The sequence below is a fragment of the Phocoena sinus genome, chromosome 9 (assembly GCF_008692025.1).
Source record: "Phocoena sinus isolate mPhoSin1 chromosome 9, mPhoSin1.pri, whole genome shotgun sequence".
Taxonomy (NCBI): Eukaryota; Metazoa; Chordata; class Mammalia; order Artiodactyla; family Phocoenidae; genus Phocoena; species Phocoena sinus.
Genome location: NC_045771.1, coordinates 5,410,255 through 5,429,957, shown reverse-complemented (window position 1 = coordinate 5,429,957; position 19,703 = coordinate 5,410,255). Strand labels below are relative to the sequence as shown.

At 54.9% G+C, this 19,703-nt stretch overlaps 1 protein-coding gene across 3 annotated transcripts in view; it reads right to left on the bottom strand.

Annotated features, from left to right (window-relative positions):
• The window catches only part of PRKAG2 (protein kinase AMP-activated non-catalytic subunit gamma 2), a 280,396-nt gene extending 262,023 nt beyond the window's left edge, over positions 1 to 18,373 (bottom strand). The window contains exon 1 of one of the 3 annotated variants that reach the window (XM_032642679.1): positions 17,292 to 18,373. In XM_032642679.1, the coding sequence (XP_032498570.1) occupies positions 17,292 to 17,405 (114 nt within the window). In that variant the 5' untranslated portion in view covers positions 17,406 to 18,373. The remainder of the gene's footprint in view (positions 1 to 17,291) is intronic. The other 2 variants (XM_032642678.1, XM_032642677.1) reach the window with 2 other exon arrangements.
• Positions 18,374 to 19,703: the final 1,330 nt, after the last annotated feature.

Here is a 19,703-nt window from a genome sequence, read left to right as displayed (position 1 = left end):
AAAGGATGAGAAGAAATAGAGGGCAGGGAAACAGGAGGAAACGAGAAGCAAAAAAGGGATGCAAAGGAGGAGACAAAAAGGAAAGGAAAACGGATGACGAGAAGCTGTTTGTCTGCAGCCAAGCGTCTTGGGCATCAGTCTACTTCCTTCAGTTTTCCATGAAGGTGGTCTCTTAGGGATCCAAAGACACTAACCAGCAGAATTTTTGGAAGGCAACGTGAGAAAAAACCGAAGACCCACCAAGTTTCCATCAGCCAAGGTCTGATCATTGCTGTGAAAGACCGTCTGCTGCAGATGAAGGGTGGTTGAAAGCAGAGGCTGCGCAGGTGGCTAAGTGGGGGCCTGGCCAGAGCCAGGAGGACCAGGGAAGCACGGTGTCATATGCAAATCAACGTGAGGACTCAGAGGAGGGAGAAGTCACTTCCTCTGCCTGGTGACGTTCAGGACCCGTCTTCGCCTTGCCGCTGGCTCCCTGCAGCCCAGCGAGGTTCACAGAACTGTGGGTCCGCCCCGTCATGGGGCCCGCTGTGCCCAAGGTGGAGCTGCAGGTGCAAGACCGCTGACTTATGGTCTGCGATCAGCCTGGAACAACAGCTGGAGGGAAGCATCTCGCGCCTTCCGTGTGTGTCCTCAGGGGCCACTTTGCCTGCCCGCACCATCTGGCTGCGGGGCACGGTGGTTCTGCATGGGCACTCAGGTGCCAGGTGGCTCAGGCTTGGGAGCCTGGCCTCTGCTGCAAAGGTTTTCCCACCTGGAGAATGGGCATCACCTCACAGGTGGGGCTCAGGTAAGCCACCGCACACACGTGCTTGGGCGTGCCGGCTCGGTGAATATCAGCTCCTTTATTAGTCACCGTTCCTCTTTCTTCCCCTTCAAGCCTGACCTTGAGCATCGCAAAGACCAGGTGCCACCTCGGTGGAGCAGTGGAGGTGGACACGACTACCTCTTCCAGCACAACTTGGACCTATGTTTCTCATCGCTGGGCAGGAAGGGATGGAGGAGACAGGGTAGCAGGTGGCCCCGTTCCATGGAGGGTCCTCTTCAGGGATGAGGGCTTGCTCCCGCGGCCAGGCGGTGCTACAGGAAGACGGCGCCCGCTGCCCCCCTTTCAAGGTCTGCCTCGGCCAAAGGCTGCCACCTCGCCCAAGGCCCAGCCGCCCTTGTGGAATGCGTGACTGACCAACCCAGCACAACCCGGGAGTGTGGACCGAGGCCCTGGCTGGGAGGGCACCGCCACTCAGCCCCGCCCCCCCCCCCCCCCCCCCCCGCTTCCTCCCCTCCTCCCGGGAGTCGACCCCAAAGCTCCCCTGCGTGTGACCACCGCCTCCAGTACACGTCACCATCCCCACCCAAGTCTGCTCTTCCAGCAGCCCAGCACAGGACAACCTGGCGAGAAGGAGGTTGAAGGTGACACCTCTTGTAGCTTCAGGAACTAGGGAGATTATCTGACATTTGCGTGTATGTGTGCCCGGGAGCCTCCGGCCGTTTCAGAGTCCAAGTATTTTAATGATACCTTCTCGGGATTAGACTAGGTGGTCCTTGGTGGACATTTAAATACCCACGTCCCTCCCAACTTGGAGATTCTAAAGGACCCCTTCCCCTCCCCTTCTCCCCTCTCCTTCCCTGGGAGTATGGAAGGGAGGGGAGATTTAGGGGCATGGAAGTCCTGCCTCCTCGGTGGTCCTGGACCACGACAACGCCCGATGCCATTGCCGCTGCGAGACAAGGTGATGTCGTAACTCACTTTGGCCATTCCTGGGAGTCCTGTGACTCGAGAGTTTTCTAAACATGAGAAGCTTTGGTCTGACCTGCAAAACCGAAGTCACCTCGGTAGAAGCCACCTCGGTAGAAGTCACCTCGGTAGTGTTTAGGGAGTGCCTGCTGAGTGGGACACACTGGCTGCTTTAAGGAAAGGTAACGGAACAGAAATTCCACCTGAGGAGTCCAGGGAGTAGAAGAGGAGCCCCACTTCCTGCAAGACCAGGGCACAAACGACAGGTCCAGCCCGTCCCGGCCCCCGCCAGCCCAGGGGAGTTTTCAGCCGCTCTCAGACCACAGACACCTCGGAGAACCAGCATCCCCTGAGGAGGGGCTGGACGCCGGCCAGTGTCTCTCACGTCGGTCACAGGACAAGATTCAGGAGAAGCAGGGCCCTGAGGCTTCCAGCAGGGCGAGGACACCAGGTTAGGGGCAGTGTTGCTGCACCACCGGGGATGTTTATCCTACTGGTACCAGTGAACACTCACTTGGGACCCAGCAACAAAGCTGGTCCTGAGCTGCACTGGTGGGGAGATGGAGGATGCAGGATGCTGCCCCCAGCAAGACCAAGACGGACACCATCCCAGGCTCCCAGCCTCTCAGCGGGAAGAGCTGTGTGCGGAGGAGGTGTGAGCCTACTCGCTCCCCCTGGAAACCTATAGTTCCCTAAACAAAAGAAAACAAGGCAGCAGTAGTCAATCTGGATCTTGACCTTGAAGGTGGAGCCAGGCCCTTCTCCAGGATTTTCACCCACGCACCAAGGGAAGCTGCTGGCAGGGCTGGCATGGCGAGGTCTGAGGGATGGGGGAGCAGGTTGCCCCGGGCACCCAAGCTTCGTGCCCAGAAGGGCCGCCAGCCCAGGGCTGTCCTGGCTCCGTCAGAAGCTGAGGGCTTGTGACACTCTGTCCATCTCTCCTGCGCCTGCTCAGCTGCTAACCCACTGAGTGGACTCACCTCCCCAAACCTGCGTCCCCACTTGCTTGGTGACCACGCTGGGCAGGCTTGCTGCGTGGACCTGTGAGACCTGCCGGTCTCCTGATGGCAGATTCCTTCTCCGGATCGTGGGAGAAAGATGCCATCTGGTGAAGGAATCCTGTTTCCTTGGGGGTCTGTATGAAAATCCTCTGGGCCTTTCAAACCAACGCCATCTGACCCTCTTCTGTTCCAGGTAAGGGCGGTGGCCTAACGTAGTGTACCAGGGGATGCGGCCCCCTGCCTCACCAGTCCAGGGCTCAGCGTGTTGAACGATGCGCCCACGTAGACAGCAGTCGTCTCGTGGTAGCAGACGGGGCTCTGAGCTCTGCCCGAGTCAATGAAGCTGGGGGACGTGGGACTGGGATTACGTCCCTCTGCCATGCAGTCCAAGACTCTTTCTATGGTGGCCCCCAGCCCTGCCTGCCGGGACCGATGGCTGGGAGGGGCAGGCAGTGGTGGGCACCTGCGGTGTTGGCAGGAAACACAAAATCATGGGATGCTAGACCCGGGAGGGCCCTTCCAACCCCTAATGAGGCTCCATCTCCCCCATCAAAGGCTCTCATCCCTCCCTAAATAAGAACTATTAATTAGCAGCCTGAGAGGCGCCCCCAGGCCAGAGAGGCAGGCAGGGGGTACAAGCCAGCAGTGTCGGCAGCTTTGGGCGGGTGGGGGGGGCGCCTGCGGAGCCGGGAGGGCAGAAACACAGGCCGGAAAGTGTTTCCCCTTCGTTCTTCGGTTCAGAGATCACTGGCCCTTGCAGAAACGCACTTTACTGCTCCACTTCCACTCCCTGCCTGCACGCCCTCCTCCGTCCCATCCCCCTTCCCTGGCTCTGTCGCTGGCTCTCATCCCTGCGCTGTAGGGGGGTGAGAAACAGAAGCACAGACTCTACCCAAGAGGGGCCCACGGCGCGTCCGAGGCCTTGACTGTGGAAGGTGGCGTAGGTCCCACCTCATACTGGAACGAGCCGAGGACACAGAAGCACAAAGGGAGCCCAGACCAGACCCCATCCCCACAAAAGCCCCAACTCTCACTCTCTGGAGTTGAGGTGCAAAATCCCCAGGAGAGCCTAAACGGCAGCTGCCCAAGGGGTGAGGACAGACACGCATTAACCCCAGAAGGCTAGCTGCTCAGCACCATCTCCTGGGCTGTCACATTCCAAGCGCAGGGGAGCACACGACCCCCCCAGAGCCAGCGACTCCCCCGGGGCCCTGCAGGCCCGAGGCAGATGGCAGGGGAGGTGGGAGAGATTGCGGGAGTCCCCAGGGTGTTCCCGCTCCCAGTGGAAGCTTTTGTGCCGGTTTCCATGTGCACACCCACCACATCAACTCTCAGCAGTGCCCCCTCCCAAGACTTGGCCTCCAAGTTTCCTGGCAAAGGCCACTTCCAACCAACAGTCGGTTAAAGGCTCTACCTCTCAACCCCTGGGGCTCACAACTGGCTTTCACTCGTGGGCCAAGGCTTTAGCCCTTTGGACTATTTCACTGTAAGGACATCTGCGGAACAAATCTGTAAACGTATTAGCCAAAGCGCCACAAGGGTTAAGAGGAATTTACATTGAATTTACAATTAAAGAATCACTTCCACTGAAAAGAATAAAATTCTGTTACTGTGGGACCATCCCAGAAATCCTGGCGTGGTATGGGAGCCACAGCTATATTCTTAGGGCGGTCTTCCCCACGGGCCCCTTTGTAGTGGAGAGGAAACCAGCACTCCTAGGGTACCACCCTCTTGCTTTTACCCAGGGATCGCATCTCATTCTCCCCCAAGCCCAGTGGGCAAAGTGGGGACTCTGGTCCACATCTTACAGGTGAGGAAACTGAGGCTCGGGAAGCACCAGTAAACTTCCCAAGTGGACACAGAAGCAATGATGGCATGAGAATTGCAAACACCCAAACTCACCGCCCTCCACCACGCCCCCCTTTTACAGAGCCGGTGAAAACCCTCATGTTTTCCCTGCTCCCACAAACGATTCCGTTCTCGAGAACTGGCACAAATGACAGCTAGGTCCAGACTGTTGCCGCAGTGGGTGGATGATCCCACCTCCTATGGTTCGAAGGTCGTGAGGCCGAGGGGCTGGTGCCTGGCCTCGGACCCACCCGCCACCTGCTCCCTCCCTGCCTGCTTGGCATCTTTCAGTCCAGGCGCTAGACCCGTTTCCAGTCAAAGGATTACTCTGTCATCTAGAATACCTCCTGGCAGATTTATGATGTTCTAACTAGTCAGTTAGCCTGAGCAAAAAGCCCAAGTAACTTTCCCAGGTAGGAGATGGAGGGGAAAAAACAACTAACACGGTAGCATTCCTGAAAATTACCCTTTCATTGAACCAACAAAACATGGTTTATCTGAAACTTTTTTCTTTCCATCTTTGACTCCCGTAAGATTTGTAAACAGCTGAGTCACCCAGCTTTTTTGGAATTAGTTCGTAGAGTTAACTAAGCACCTGGATTCTCAAAGACTCACATTTTTTTCCTTCCCCGCGGTGTTGTTTGTCTTCTGCACTTTCTCTCCATCATTATTGGCATCAATGTGAGGGCTGCTCACATGGGAGATGGCTTCCTTGGGGTTGGGACAGGAAGATGTAGAGGCACACCATCCTTAAAGGAGCACATGTTCTAACTAAGGAGACAAGGGTCCGGCCCCCACTCGCCCAATCTGGGACAACTCTGAAGGGCCACCCCAGTTCCAGGGGGTCAGCTGAGGCCAGTTGTGACCACTCCACCATCCAGCTTCTCCCTCTGCCCCACTGGCTTTCTTTCCTTCCCCCGCCACTGAAGGACCAAAGCTAGAGGCACAGAATCATTGGCTAAGAATAATTTTTAGGTGAAGGTAACAAAGATCGTTTCAGAGGCAGATCATCATTAAATGAGGAACATAACCAAACATGTCCATTCGACTTTAAGTCATATTTTATTATGGTCATAAACGCAGTGCCCGCACGCCAAGCCTATGGGGCTGTGCTCTGAACCTTCCCTGAAAACTGTCATCACCACGTCTAGAGAAGGAGGGTGTGGATGGAGTGCGGAAGCCAGTGCAAGCCTGGAGCCTGCGTCCGCGCGGAAAGGACTCCACGATGGCTCACCGCTGCCCAAAGCTTTGATTTTGAGCCAGTGCAAAACGGAGCTGCTTTGAAATCGTTTTCTGATCTAAGCCGAGGTGCAGAGAGCTCTGCAGAGCGCCACGCGGGCCAGGCAGACTGGGCTCCCCGGAAGCCCTCCTCACCTGCGCCACGAATGCCCGCCTACCAGAAAGGGTCTCCTGTCTTCCCAACATTCCCCCAAGAAGAAAACCGGAGTTTTCCTGCCTGCTTTGCCACTGGCCAGTCACGTGACTCTGGAGGCGGCCTCATCTCTGCTCCCGGAGGCTACCACGCAGGCTCCAGGCCACTTCTGCACATGGCGGGAAGACTCCCGGCCGGGTTCCTCCCTAAACCCATTTTGGTACTGTGGCCCAGCATTTCCCTGTGTCTTGGAGCCGAGAATATTCTATTACCTGTGTCCTCAGGTCATTTCAGAAATCTCAGAATACACTTAACGAGCAAAGAAGAGTGGTGAAAAGTTACCTCTCCGTTCCCCTGGCACTGGCCTCTCCCCAAGGGCACAGCGGCTCCCCTGATGCTCATCCACCCTCAGTGATGAAAGGGTGGGGGGGCCTATCACATGCCAGCCTCGGGAGGACCTGGGCTCCCCACCCTCGCTCACAGCCCCTCGACGCCCACCCGACCTCGGGACGAAGCAGTGTCCATACAATCATGGTGCCTGAGCCAAGTGGAGACCTTAGACTGCAATCCTCTCGTTTATAGATATGACATAGAAAATTACTATCTAGCAACTATATGATTAATGATAATATATTATTAAACATAATATTAATTATACGTCAACCTGTTTAAGGTCTTAATATATTAAGTATCTACTAGAAAGTAATATTTAACGATTATAATTGTTATAATTGTAATACATAATGTAATATATTACATATAATTATATATACCTGTGTGTATTATACGTTATATATAATTATATATTATATATAACGATATCACATAATTATATAGTAACAAGATTAATATACTGACTATTATATAATATTAATATTAATTATTATATAGTATATGTATTTGAGAAAGATAAATGAGTTTTTTTTAAGATTTTTTTTTTGACGTGGACCATTTTTAAAGTCTTTGTTGTTGAATCTGTTACAATATTGCTTCTGTTTTATGCTTTGGTTTTTTGGCTGCGAGGCAGGTGAGATCTTAGCACCCTGACCACGGATCGAACCTGCACCCCCTGCATTGGAAGGCGAAGTCTTAACCACTGGACCGCCAGGGGAGTCCCAAATGTTTGCCATATTAAGTCACTGTTTTGGGGGTGTTAGGTAGCAAAAATGAACCGATGTGGTGACTTGTGCCACGGCTCCCCTGGAGACTCTGAGCCTTGTGAAGGTGGGGGCCGTGCCCCTCCTGGTGGCAGTTTACTCTCAGCCCTTGCCTGGTGCTTGGCACACAAAGAAAGGGCTTTTGGCGAATGTCTGGTAACTCAGTAAGAAGAAGCCCCGCAGTCATGGGACAGAGGACTCAGCGCAAGATTTCTTGATTCCTGGTTTGGTGTTCACTAATGCTCAGTTATTTAAAAAAAACAAGAAATGAGAAAGAGCTAGAGAATAAGACCTATGAAATTATAAAAGGCAGATTATTTATCTTTGAGATGAGAAGGGCAAATAATAGCCTTCAGTGTCCTTCATGTAAAAGGGAGCAAATAAAGACCTAGTTAAGCCCAAGGGCAAACCCTTGGAAGGCAGCTTGCTAGACCAGATACTGCGTTCTCCGTGTGCCCATCACGGGGGTGGTGTCTGTCCTGCCCAGCAGTCTTGCCTCCCATCCCAGGCTGCCTGGACCATTCACGGGTATCCAAACCCTGGGGCTGGGGCAGGGCAGAGCAGGGACGTCAAAAACCCAACTAAACACCAGAACTTTCTTGGCAGGTTGGGTTAGAATAGTTGTGAGCTGTGGACGGCCTGAAGTTCTTTCTCTGTGATAAGGATAATAACACCGATAATGACAATAATAGTATCTCACAGGGTCATTTTGGAGATAAACGGAGACAGCTTATATAAGCACACACCTGGCACCTGGAGCAAATGCTCCATCAGTATTAGCTAAATCTGATGACAACGTGCCGTCCCAGAGAGTACCTGATCATCAGTAATACTGATCCGGTCATAGCCACCATGAACAAAACTACCCGTCGAGCAGCGTCTGAAATGCTAGGGTGCTCATTACACAACATCCTGTGGACAAGAATGCGGCCGGGGAACAGCATCAAGTAATCACAGCCCGCAGCTGTGCTGGGCAGGCAGGGAGCCCGTCGTATGAGGTCCCTGGGGCCCCTGTAACACAGTACCACAAACAAGCCGTGTGTACTTAAAACTACAGAAATTCTCTCACAGTTCTGGAGGCCAGAACCTGAAATCAAGGTGTTGGCAGGGCCACACTCCCTTAGAAACCTCCAGGGGAGGGTCCTCCCTTGCTTCTTCCAGTCTCTAGTAGCCCCAGGGTTCCTCGGCTTAGGACAGCATCACTCCAGTCTCTCCTCTGTCTTCATGTGATCTTCCTTCTGTGTCTCTGTATCCAAATTTCCCACTTTTTATAAGGACGCCAATCATACTGGTTTAGGGACCCAGCCTAACCTCATGGTAACCTGATTACATCTGCAAAGACCCTATTTCCAAATAAGGTCACGTTCACAGGTACCAAAGGTTAGGACTTCACCATAGCTTTGGGGGACACAGTTCAGCCCATGACCCTATTCACCTTTGTAACCTCAACACCTAGCACAATACCTGGGAAACAGACATAAATGAGCTGACAGGTTTCCCAGTCCCAGCTCTAAAGGTACCCAAATGTAGACATGGTCCCAGCAACCTAGCTCTCCATTTCTTTACAAACTGAGTAGTTGGGGCCCCACTTCCTAAAATTCCGGCCCTGTCGTGTCCTTACTCCTGCAACCCCAGCACCAGCGGAGGTCACCCCAGTGCCACCTGCGCCTGGCTCTGCACCGAGTCCCCGCCGGGCCCCCGCAGGAGGCTGGCAGGGCTGCACGGCTCCCACAGCTAGGACCCGGCCTCAGCCGCATGGAAAAAAGGCTGGACTCCTGGGGTGACCAAGAGCAAATTGGTCTTTGTTGTACCTTCATCAGCAACTTTGCTGCCAGGTCAGAGTATATCAAAACACAGAGGCCCTGGCATGAGCCCCAGAGCCTGGATGATATCTGATTGGTCTGTGACAAGCCATGAGTTGGCAGAGAAGGGCTTCCTGTCAACAGGAAGGAAAGGATGGGGATCAAATTATTTTCAACGTAGGTAGAAGAACAAAGAGATGAGATTTGGGTTAACCATTCCGATGCAGGGCTACACCAGTCACACGTGAGAAACCTTCCTCCGCTGGAGGGAAAGCCCGGCTGATTAACCCTCAACCATTTCCTCTGGTTCAGCGGCACACACCCCGCAGTGGGGTCTCTCTAAGAATTCCCTGTGGTTAACCCTTGGGGATATAGCTTCGCTCCCACGTGGCTCTGCCCATCTGACAGCAAGGTCACGGTCAATTGACCAAGCAAATTAAGGACTGTTTCAACTCGGCTGCGCAGCACTTCATCGGCCTTTGTCTGTCCCAAATTTTAAAGACATTGACCGCATTCTGACATTTGGTTCGCTGTCCTGGGATATCAAGACAGGCTGGTTACTGTCTGGAAAGAACTGGGAGTCACAGGCATTCACATGTACTCATACTCACTGTTCTGGGTCAGAGGGGGGTGGGTGGAGGAGACTGGGGGAAAAGAGGGCTGGATTCTAACCCAGCTCTTCCAAGGGTCTGTGGCCTGTTTGGTGACCTGAGCAGCCCCATAAAAGTGAAATAGTGCCCAGAAATAGGCACTCCTGGCAGTGAGGTGAATATACCAAGACAGGAAAGGTAGAAGAAATTAGACAAGAAACAGCATCATTTAAGAGCACATTTATTTGTCTGGATGGTTTCAGAGGACACAACTGATGTCGAAGTTAAGTGAATGAAGTGTGAGCAGGTGAAAAGCCCTCGGCAAGTAAGAAGTGGTTCCAGGTCCTTTCCCGAGTCATACTTTGGTCTAAAGGGAAACCCCTGAGTGCAGACCAGCAACGGAATAGTTTTGCTGGGTTTTATTTCGGAAGGGCAGTTCAAAGAAGACAGGCAGGGAAAGCTACTTGTGAAGCACTGAGAACCAGAGTTCATGACGTGCGGAAAGATATAATATTGAGCACACACTGTATTGGGCTGCTGCTTCTGCTTCTGGAACCTCAGGACTAGCGACGTCCTTTTGGTGCAATAATGATCCCCAATGTAAATGGTCGCATTTATCATTAGGCCACTATGCAGTGTTCAGAGCCTGGTTTACACAAGGATCTTGGACCCTCCACAGACAGGTCCTGGGGGAGAGTGGGAACAGGGCAGCAGAGGTAAGACTTGAATAAAGTGCCATCCAACCATGAAACGGGGAACGTACTTGTTCTCAGCTGGGCCATCTGTAAAGTGGGGACAAGAGGATGAGGGGAATCCAGCCTGCATGTACGCCCGAAGTCACTGGACGTGATTCTGCAAATCCACGTGTTTTGAATGTGCTCTGCTTAGATCACTACGTGAGCTGGTCCACGGCGGTCTGTGCATGGTCTGCAGGTAGAGTCTTCAAGGAAGGGGACCCCTAAATCTGTTCTCTGCCTGCCCATCCCCCCCACAGCCCAGCACTGGACTGTTAACTGGCATTCAGCCAGTGTGCAATGGCCACGCTGCAGGAAGCCCACGCACTGTCAGCTGTGCTCTGCGAGTTGCAGAGAGGCATCCAGGCCTCATTTATAAAGCCCGGAGCCACGGGAGAGTTCCAGGGGCTCTATCACTGAGTACCTTGACTCCTGAAGGTCCCAGGATCATACTCTGGGCCCTTCTGCAAATTTCTCCTGTAGATATTCAAATGCCACAGCAACTTAGACACCTTTTACTAAGTTACAGGTTCCTATTTTAGATTTAACATTTATTGAGGGTTAATATTATTAGAAAGAGCTATAGGAAAAACACTTCTGCACCTTCGCAAAACTCTTGAAGATACATACATATATAAATATAAAGGATTCACACAATCACTTCTTTTAAGAATTTAGCACAAGAGGGCTTTCCTGGTGGCGCAGTGGTTGGGAATCCGCCTGCCAGTGCAGGGGGAGATGGGTTCGAGCCCTGGTCTGGGAAGATCCTATATGCTGCGTAGCAACTAAGAACCTGTGCTCAGGGCACCCAAGATGCACCAAACCCCTGAAGGGCTAAGTCAAGAAACACTGCAGTGAGGCCTAACAGGCTGGTTCCTATTGGGTTACTCAGGCTGGGGGCCTATCTGGACATTCATCTTTATTTGGGAGCCAGAAATATTCCACCTTTGTTTAACAGCAGCCAAGGATCTCTCTTCTCAATGACAGCTGACAAAGTGCAGATGATAGACAGACGGATAGATGGACAGACACACGGATACTTGGATGGGTGGATGGACAGATTGATGGAATAACTCACCGGGGCAGAAGGACGGATCAGTGTTACGCTGAGGAAGTTGGAACTCAATTGTTTTTTAAACCCCTGTAGGCACAGGAGTCACCTGGAGAACTTACCAGAAACAAAGAACCACAGATCCCACTCCCCAGAGACTCTGATGCAGCAGCTCCGGGCTGGGACCTAGGATTTTACATTTTAAACAAACACCGGGTGGTTCTGCTTAAGTTGGTCCACGGACTGCACTTTAAAAAACACTGCCCCTGTGCCATGCGGCTGCTTCGCGCTATCTACCTACCTGACTGTGACCGCCTGGAGGGGTGGGACGGGGAGGGTGGGAGGGAGGGAGACGCAGGAGGGAAGAGATATGGGGACATATGTATATGTACAACTGATTCACTGTTATAAAGCAGAAACTAACACACCATGGTAAAGCAATTATACTCCAATAAAGATGTAAAAAAAAAAAAAAAGCCAGACATAAAAGGAAAAAAAAAACCCCAAAAACAACACTGCCCTAAACCCTAACCCAACAAATCTTGCTCAAGGTGGTACAAACTGACCAAGGTCAAGGCCAAGGTCAAAACTGACACCCCACACTGTGCCGCCCGGCATCCCCTTTCTCTTCACCGAGGCTTCAGTCCAGGGTGTTTCGATGGTGTATTGGGCAGTGAGCACTGCTGTCACTGGGTCCTCCAGTCCCCGGGAGCAGAAAGGCAGCTCTCATCCCCACCCACATCCGGGCGATGCCCCCTCCCCCCATGCACTGCCCTAGCAGAGCGGATCTGATTGGATGGAGGCTACCGGTCACCAGCCCATCGCCAAGGTGAAGGGCACTGGGCCTCCAGCAGCGTGAGGCCTCCCTCCGGAGACACCACAAGCAAAGGCATCCCTAGTGGCAGGCCCAAGCCAAGCTGTGTCTCCACAACCTTCTGGGACCGGCCAGCTGCCCCTAGCTCTATTTTTAGGTTGTCTCCAGGGACGGTGAAGGATTTCTGGAGCACCTCTCCCAAGAGGCCTGGGGATTTGGGCGTTCTGCCAGCAGTAAATATCGGGCCACGACCTCGGATCGAGTCTGACCCCCTCCAGCTGCCTCTGTCCCCACGGGCTCCTGTGCGGGTCCTTCTCTCCAAAGCCCTCCCTGACCCCTTGGTCTCCTGCTCTGTCACTGGCTTGTGAAGAGTTCCAGAGACCAACAACACAGTCAACGACCCAGCCAACAGTCATCAACTAAAATATATCTAAGATACATGAATTTCAGCATTAATAGGTAAAATAAGTTTTCTCGGACAAAAAGGAGGAAAGAACACGCTTACTCCCAGCAACGGCTTCTCTGGCAAAGTGGTAGCAGATCACCACACACAGCTAGACTTCTAATGAGGTATTTTCTAAAAGCATTCCCACCACCTTGATTATTATTCCCACTTTACGGTACAGATGAAGGCTGAGGAAAGAGAACCCAGGCGAGGTGCCAACTCACCAGGACTCTGAACACTACGCCCATCTCACTACTTTTAAAGGCCCAGTGCAACCCCAAAGGAACCTGCACTCAGCCTTTCCTCTTCCTCTTCCTCCCCTCCCCTCCCCTCCTCTCTCTCCTTCTCTTTCCCCGGACAAGATCCGAGAGGGTTTCCCATAAAGGTGATCCAAGCTGAGATTAAAATCAAGCAAGGTTACACCCTCCATTAGGCCCAAGGGCCATTCTCCCTACGATAGAATTCAATGAATAAATTACCTTAGTTAGTAGCTCTGGGTCTCCACTACCCGCTGTCACCCAAGTCCCTAGTGTATCCCCTAAAACTGATTCCTCTTTCCTGGTGTCTCATGGCACAGCAGGCGCTATTGGTAGGAAGGCAGAGTGAAGATGGTTAAAGATAATCAGAGCCTAGGATGAAGGTTTGCAACGACTTCCCCCAACATCCTTGGTCATGGTTCTGTTTATGCACCAGATATGGGGGTGGAGACAGAGTCCAATCGTGTCCAAAAAGGACACAGTCCAATTCAGTAAAAAGACAAGCTGCTTGGACACTGGAGGTCCCAGGAGGCCTCACCACTGTGAGTGGCACTGGACGCCACCAAATGAGCCCACCCACAGGACTGCCAGGCCACAGTGTCTTCCAGGAGTCACTCTTTAGAATCCCGAATGTCCTGGTGCACGCTGCCACCAGGCTAGCTAGTTCTCACAAAGCACTGTTTTCATCACCTTTAATTGCTTCTTAGTTTAAATCACCCCCCCGCCCAAAACAGTGAGACAACAACTTAGATTCAGTCATTTATCCCAGGCAGCAGGGCAAGTGAGGCAGGGAAGTCAGAACAACCAGAAAGGGTGCATTATTGATGATCGGACCACCACTGTGGGCAACGGGGGCTGGGCCCTGCTGCGACCCTCTGAGACATCCTACAGAGCCCATGTCAGAACCATCAACCCCAGGGACAGGGAGGCTGGGGAACAGTCCCACCTGCATCCCTCCCTGCCTGAGGGTTGCCCCTTAGGGCATAATCCCAATCCCAGCATTTCCATCCCAGCCTGTACTCAGACTGAGCAAACTGCCCCTATTCAGGAGGGTTCCTTCAGGAGCAAGAAAGACACAGTGAGCAACTGTGGTGTGGAGCGGAGCTGTCCAGCAAGGCTGCGGAGAACGCTGGGTGGGCTATGGGCACACGGGGCAGGGCGCCAACAGCGTCTACTGCAGCTTGTCAGTGGCCTCAGGGAACATCCTCATCCCCGGGCCTACCTTCCAGAGAGGACTGCCAGAGAAGATACAGGACGCCAGTAAAATTGGGATTTCAGATAACGATGGGTATTTTTTAGTATAAGTTTATCCCAAATGGTGCCTGGCACATTCATATACTAAGAAGTTGTTCATTGTTTAAAATTCTAATTTAACTGGGCATTTAGTTTAGTTTTGTTTTGTTTTCGGTACGCGGGCCTCTCACTGTTGTGGCCTCTCTCGTTGCGGACCACAGGCTCCGGACGCGCAGGCTCAGCGGCCGTGGCTCACGGGCCCAGCCGCTCCGCGGCATGTGGGATCTTCCCGGACCGGGGCACGAACCCGTGTCCCCTGCATCGGCCGGCGGACTCTCAACCACTGCGCCACCAGGGAAGCCCGCATTTAGTATTTTTATTTGCTAAATCATGCAATCCAACCTCAAGGCTCTCCTTGATCTGGCCTTGATGTATTTCTGATTACTCTGATTCTCAAATGCTTTCTTCCATGAAAAGGGGCTCTTCCCTGGAGTTGGAAGCAGTTCTCCAACTCCCCGACTCCATGGGGGTGCTCAAGCTGGTTCCCTGGCAGGGGTAACCCCTGCCATGTCTCTGTCCTGCCTACCACCTCTGGGTCTAATGTCTCTCTGAACATGTCTATGTACTGCCACCTCTCCCTTCTCTCCCCTCTGAAAGCAGGTACTGCCTGCACTGGTCACCTTGTGCCCTTGGGTCATCTGCTAACATCTGTCTGAATGCTGTATTTTCCCAGCTAGAGTGTAACTCTCACCCAGCCCAGCACAAGGATCAACAGGTAATTACTAGTTGGTTAGTGAGAAGACCCCCTCGGTCCCCCCCCCAGCAAACGCAAGCCCTGTGAGAGTGGAGACAGAGACCCTCTCGTTCCCCCCTGGATCTCACCATCAAGCAGCACAGCACACGTGTCGTGGAATAACTGAGTGAACAGAACTTTCTGTAAGGGCTGCATCACGCCAAGAACGTTGTCTAAATCAGCCAAAGACATCACCAGCAGCAGGAAGGCTGGTCGGAGTATTCTGACTATATCGTGGCTTTTCCGCTTTCACAGCCTGGCTGCGCGCTCCCTTTCCGGGTTCTGGATTCTGTCCTACACCACCTCTGGAGAGCACCCCACACATACTCCTATTTGAGACCGGCCTCACCAAACGTAAATACGATATGGCCTGGGCACTGGGCAATGTCATTTTCTTTTCTCTCTCTTTTAAATTAGGTGCTCTGATGTAGATGTAATAGCCATGCATTCATATAACACTTTGTATTAGTAAGAGCTTTCTCATGGGTTATTTTATTTCAACATCCCTGAAAGGTAGGCAAAGCAGAATTATTATCTGACAAATGGGAGAAGCTGAGTGGTTAAATAGCTCAGCCAAGCGATGACTGCCAAGGGAGGTACGCGGGCCTCCCACTGTTGTGGCCTCTCCTGTTGCGGAGCACAGGCTCCGGAAGCGCAGGCTCAGCGGCCATGGCTCACGGGCCCAGCCGCTCCGCGGCACGTGGGATCTTCTCGGACCGGGGCACAAACCCGCGTCCCCTCCTGCATCAGCAGGCGGACTCTCAACCACTGCGCCACCAGGGAAGCCCGTGTCTAACTTTTTATTTACAAACATGGCTTAAAATGTCTCACATTAGCGATGTAAACAGGAATATCTCATTTTCATATAGAATGTTTACTCAAAGGAATGCTATTCCTGCATATTTGGGTCATCCCCCTGGTGGTCACACAGCAGGCAGGGGTCCGGTCACCTGCTCCCTGAGCTTTCCCCTGCCAGGGAGGGCTGGCCACCCTTCGCCACTTGGGGCTGCTCCCTAAAGTACCCATCAGATGTCTGGGGCTCCCGGGGCTCCCTATCCTTCCTGGCCAATGTGTGCACACAGGCCTGGGAAGGAGGAACTGCGGTCAACAAACACAGGAGTGAAGTGCCTAAGGAGGTTCGCAGCAGAAAGTGAGTGACCAGCTGCCCTCCCCCAGGCCCCATGCTGCTGTCAGGAAGGATTAGCTTTAAGGAGGTGTCTTTAACAAGTGTCGGGCTTCCCTGGTGGCGCAGTGGTTGGGAGTCCGCCTGCCGATGCAGGGGACACGGGTTCGTGCCCCGGTCCGGGAGGATCCCACGTGCCGCGGAGCGGCTGGGCCCGTGAGCCATGGCCGCTGAGCCTGTGCATCTGCAGCCTGTGCTCCGCAACGGGAGAGGCCACAGCAGTGAGAGGCCTGCGTACCACAAAAAAAAACCAAACAAACAAAAAAAAAAAACAAGTGTCATCGGAGACAGCCCTGGAGGGTGGGACTCACCGTGCACCCCCAACCTGTGCCCAAGACCCTCATCCGTGATCAAAATTGCATTTTCCATGGAGCCCTCGTGTGTGTGTGTGTGTGTGTGTGTGTGTGTGTGTGTGTGTGTGTACATTTACTTGGTGGGTGAAGGTTGGGGGGTGTGACCCAGTTGGGGGTTTCCTTCCGGTGCAGGTAAGGGCTGCGCCGCACGTCCCCCCACGGGGAGGCTAGGGAAGGCTTTGGAGGCCACGGGCTACCTGGGCAGGCAAAGCGCAGGGTGGGCGCACGACCCCGCCCGCCGCTCCCTCCAGCCGGACAAAGTCAAGCAGCAGACCGATCGATGTCGCCAAAGTCCGGGCCGGCTGCCGGCGTGGCCAGGGCTGAAGTTCGCGAGGGCCCTGCACGCCTTAGGCAGTCCCGAGCCCCCAAGGGCCTGAAAGGTGCTCCCAGGGTCAGGCAAAGGGGCCGGCTGCAGAGGAGTCTCCAGCCCCCGGCCCAGAGTCACCCGAAGGAAACTGGGGAGCAGGGAGTGTCCATTTGAGGGCGCAGCTACACAGCCAACGCCCCCCTCCCCCGCTGTCCCCACCCACTGCCCCTCCCCTCAGTCTCGGGCTGCGGCGCGCGGCTCCACCTCTCCAGAGCGCAGTCCACACCGTCCTTTTTCAACAAAACAACGCTACGCACCGCCCCTCCGCCCCCGCCCCAGCGCCCGCACCCGGCGGGATCCCGTGCTGCGCACAGCCCGCCACGCAGCTCCCGCCCCCAACGCAGACGGTCAACGAGCCCCGTTCGCACGCGGGTGGGAAGAGAGATGGAGCCCGGGCACAGCGGCCCAGCTCGGCCCTGCGCCTCCACCTTTCCCCAAGCCGCCCGAAGTGACAGGAGGGGCACGCACGGCGCGCGCGGGGCGTCCCGCGTTAACCGCTTCCGCGCCGGGTCGGAGCGACGCGAGGGTGGGGGGCCGGGGACGGCGGGGTGGGACTCACCGGAATGTGCACTCGCAGCGAACGCCGCTTCTGGCTGCTGTTCTTCTTGCCGCTGCTCCCGCCGGGGCTGGAAACATCCTTCTTCTTCTTGGTGTCCATGGCCGCGCTTCCCATAACTTTAACCAGAAGTTAATTCCGGGTGACTCGTTCCTGGAATTCGGTCCTCTCCTTCCCAGTCCGGCCCCAGACGTCGGCCGCGAGCCGCACGCGCTGTTTACTGTCCTTGCACCCTGAAGACACCGCGTGGGGACTTCCGCGGGGAGGGAAGGTGGAGCTGGGGTGGCGGTCGGCGGGAGCGCCGAATTCACGTGTCCTCTTCCTCCTACGGGCTCTTCGGATGCGAAATCAAAGCCAAAGGCTGTCCTGGTTCTGGTTTCTCGCCGGGCTACGCGTGGCAGAGGTCTCTCGCTGGGTGACAAAGTTTTCTTCCTTTTGCAAAGCGAATTAACATTTTCCCCCTCTCGGCTCCTCCCACAGATTCCCAGAGGTAATCAGAAAGGCAGGTGCAATTAAACACGGCAATTTGGGAAGCAGCCCTCCTATGCCTATGCCTAAGTGGAAAATCTGGCGAGAGCCAGACAGTTTGTATGTTTATATGACCCTCCACCGGAGAATAAACCAGCCCGCAGCCTGGAACTAGGTCCGTCCTCCTTTCTGGGCGAGAGGGAGGGAGGAGGGGAAGAGGAGGTGCAAGCGCTAACACTCTTCGCAACTGGGCTGAAGCTCGACTGCGAGCACGAGTTCTGGCGGCCACCCTGCCGGCCGGAGGGCGTGCGGGAGCCCCGCGGGGAGCGGAGGGCAGGCGCCCGTTCCGCCGCCTCGCCGCGGCCCGGGGGCCCGAGGGGGTCAACGAAGGGCCGGGCCTGGCACCGACGCAGGCTCGCGGGGCGGTGGACGGCGGCGTGCCTCGAACAGGAAGTGCGCGGCGTGCGGCGCGCCCTCCCGCTCCGCCCGCCGACCCCCGCCGCCCCCTGCGGCCGCGGCGGCGCGGGACTCGCTCCGAGATGATTTCTGACTCATGTCGTCCCCCAGTGTCTGTTTATGCCTCACCCCCTGAAACACGCACACGCGCCCTGTGCCCCGCAGACCCGGCCGCGGCGGAAGCGCGGGTTTCTGTGGGATGCGCACTGGCCCGCACGTGCTTTTCGGAAAACCGCGGCCCCCTCCCCCTCGGCGTGCGGACCTGAATGCGCAATGAGAGCGGGCGGAGTGCGGGTTTTCACCCCCACCCCGCCTTACCCCACCCCACCCGGCTTTGCTCAGGTTCACCAGGGGATCGGCGGTAAGTGTCGGGCGCGGAGTCAGCAACCCGGCGCCGCCGTGAACGCGGGGTTCCTAAGACTGCGGAAGAAAAGGTGGAGGAGAGGGCGGTAAACCCCGCGCGAGTCCCCCATGTGCTGCCAAGGTCTCAACCACCGCATTGCCCGTCTGGTACCGCCCGTAGCCAAGGGCCGGTGGGGCGTTCTCCCGGGTGGCGGTGCGCCCCCCACCCACCGAGGTGCGCCGCAGGATGGCGCGACCCTCACCCCCCAGCCCCCTGCCCGCCTGGCTGGGAGTAAGGTGAGTGCTCGGTCGGGAGTCGCCTCCGCTCCTGCTCTATAGAGGTTCTGAGGATGGAGTGGCCCCCAAAGTCACTCGAACAACCTGAATGCTGACGTCAGCGCTGCTGCTCCCCGGAATCGGTGGGGCGGGGAGGCCACCCGAGAAAGAACGGGAAACAGGTCGCTTTGGGAACGCCCTGGGGTCTGTGAGGAGGTGGCCTTCACTCCTGTCCAGGCGCGGAGATATGCACAGTTCTCTCCTGGGGAGAAGGGTGAGCCCGCTTTCAGGGCCGCCCCTTAGGCGGTGCCCCCCACCCAGCCAGGAGGAACCATGGTTCAGCCATCTTTCCTGTTTCCCTCTCCCGTCCGAGTTCCTGCGGTCTGGGTGGTGCCGCGGTTTAGAGGGGTGGGTTTCTGGTGGGTTTGCCTTCCTCCTCCTCCCGGCTCTCCAGTCCAGAATGGAACCAGACTGAAGACCCTCCTGGTCCGGGAGTAGTGCTTTCTAGACGGAAGGTCGCAGTGCTCTGGAGGGGACTGCACCTGGGTTCAAAAACCCAGTGGCCATCCCTGCCCCACGGGTGTGGAATTTCTTGCTTTGACCTTTTTCTAACTGGCTGCCTGCAGGAGGATTTCAGGAGACTCAGGGAGACTGACTGCATTATTTCACTAAATGCTAGAAACACTGGTTAGAAGGAGAAAAGGGTGGACCTTCAGCGTATGTGGCGTGGTATAAAGCCCACCGTTACGCATTCAAAATGACTCCCCAACTGTCATTTAAATTTCATCTCTTCAGTTTGATGTTTCAATCCCTATCACAATGATTGGAGAACCAGGAGGGCAAGTCCGGGAGCCACTGGGAGGCCCCTCCTGG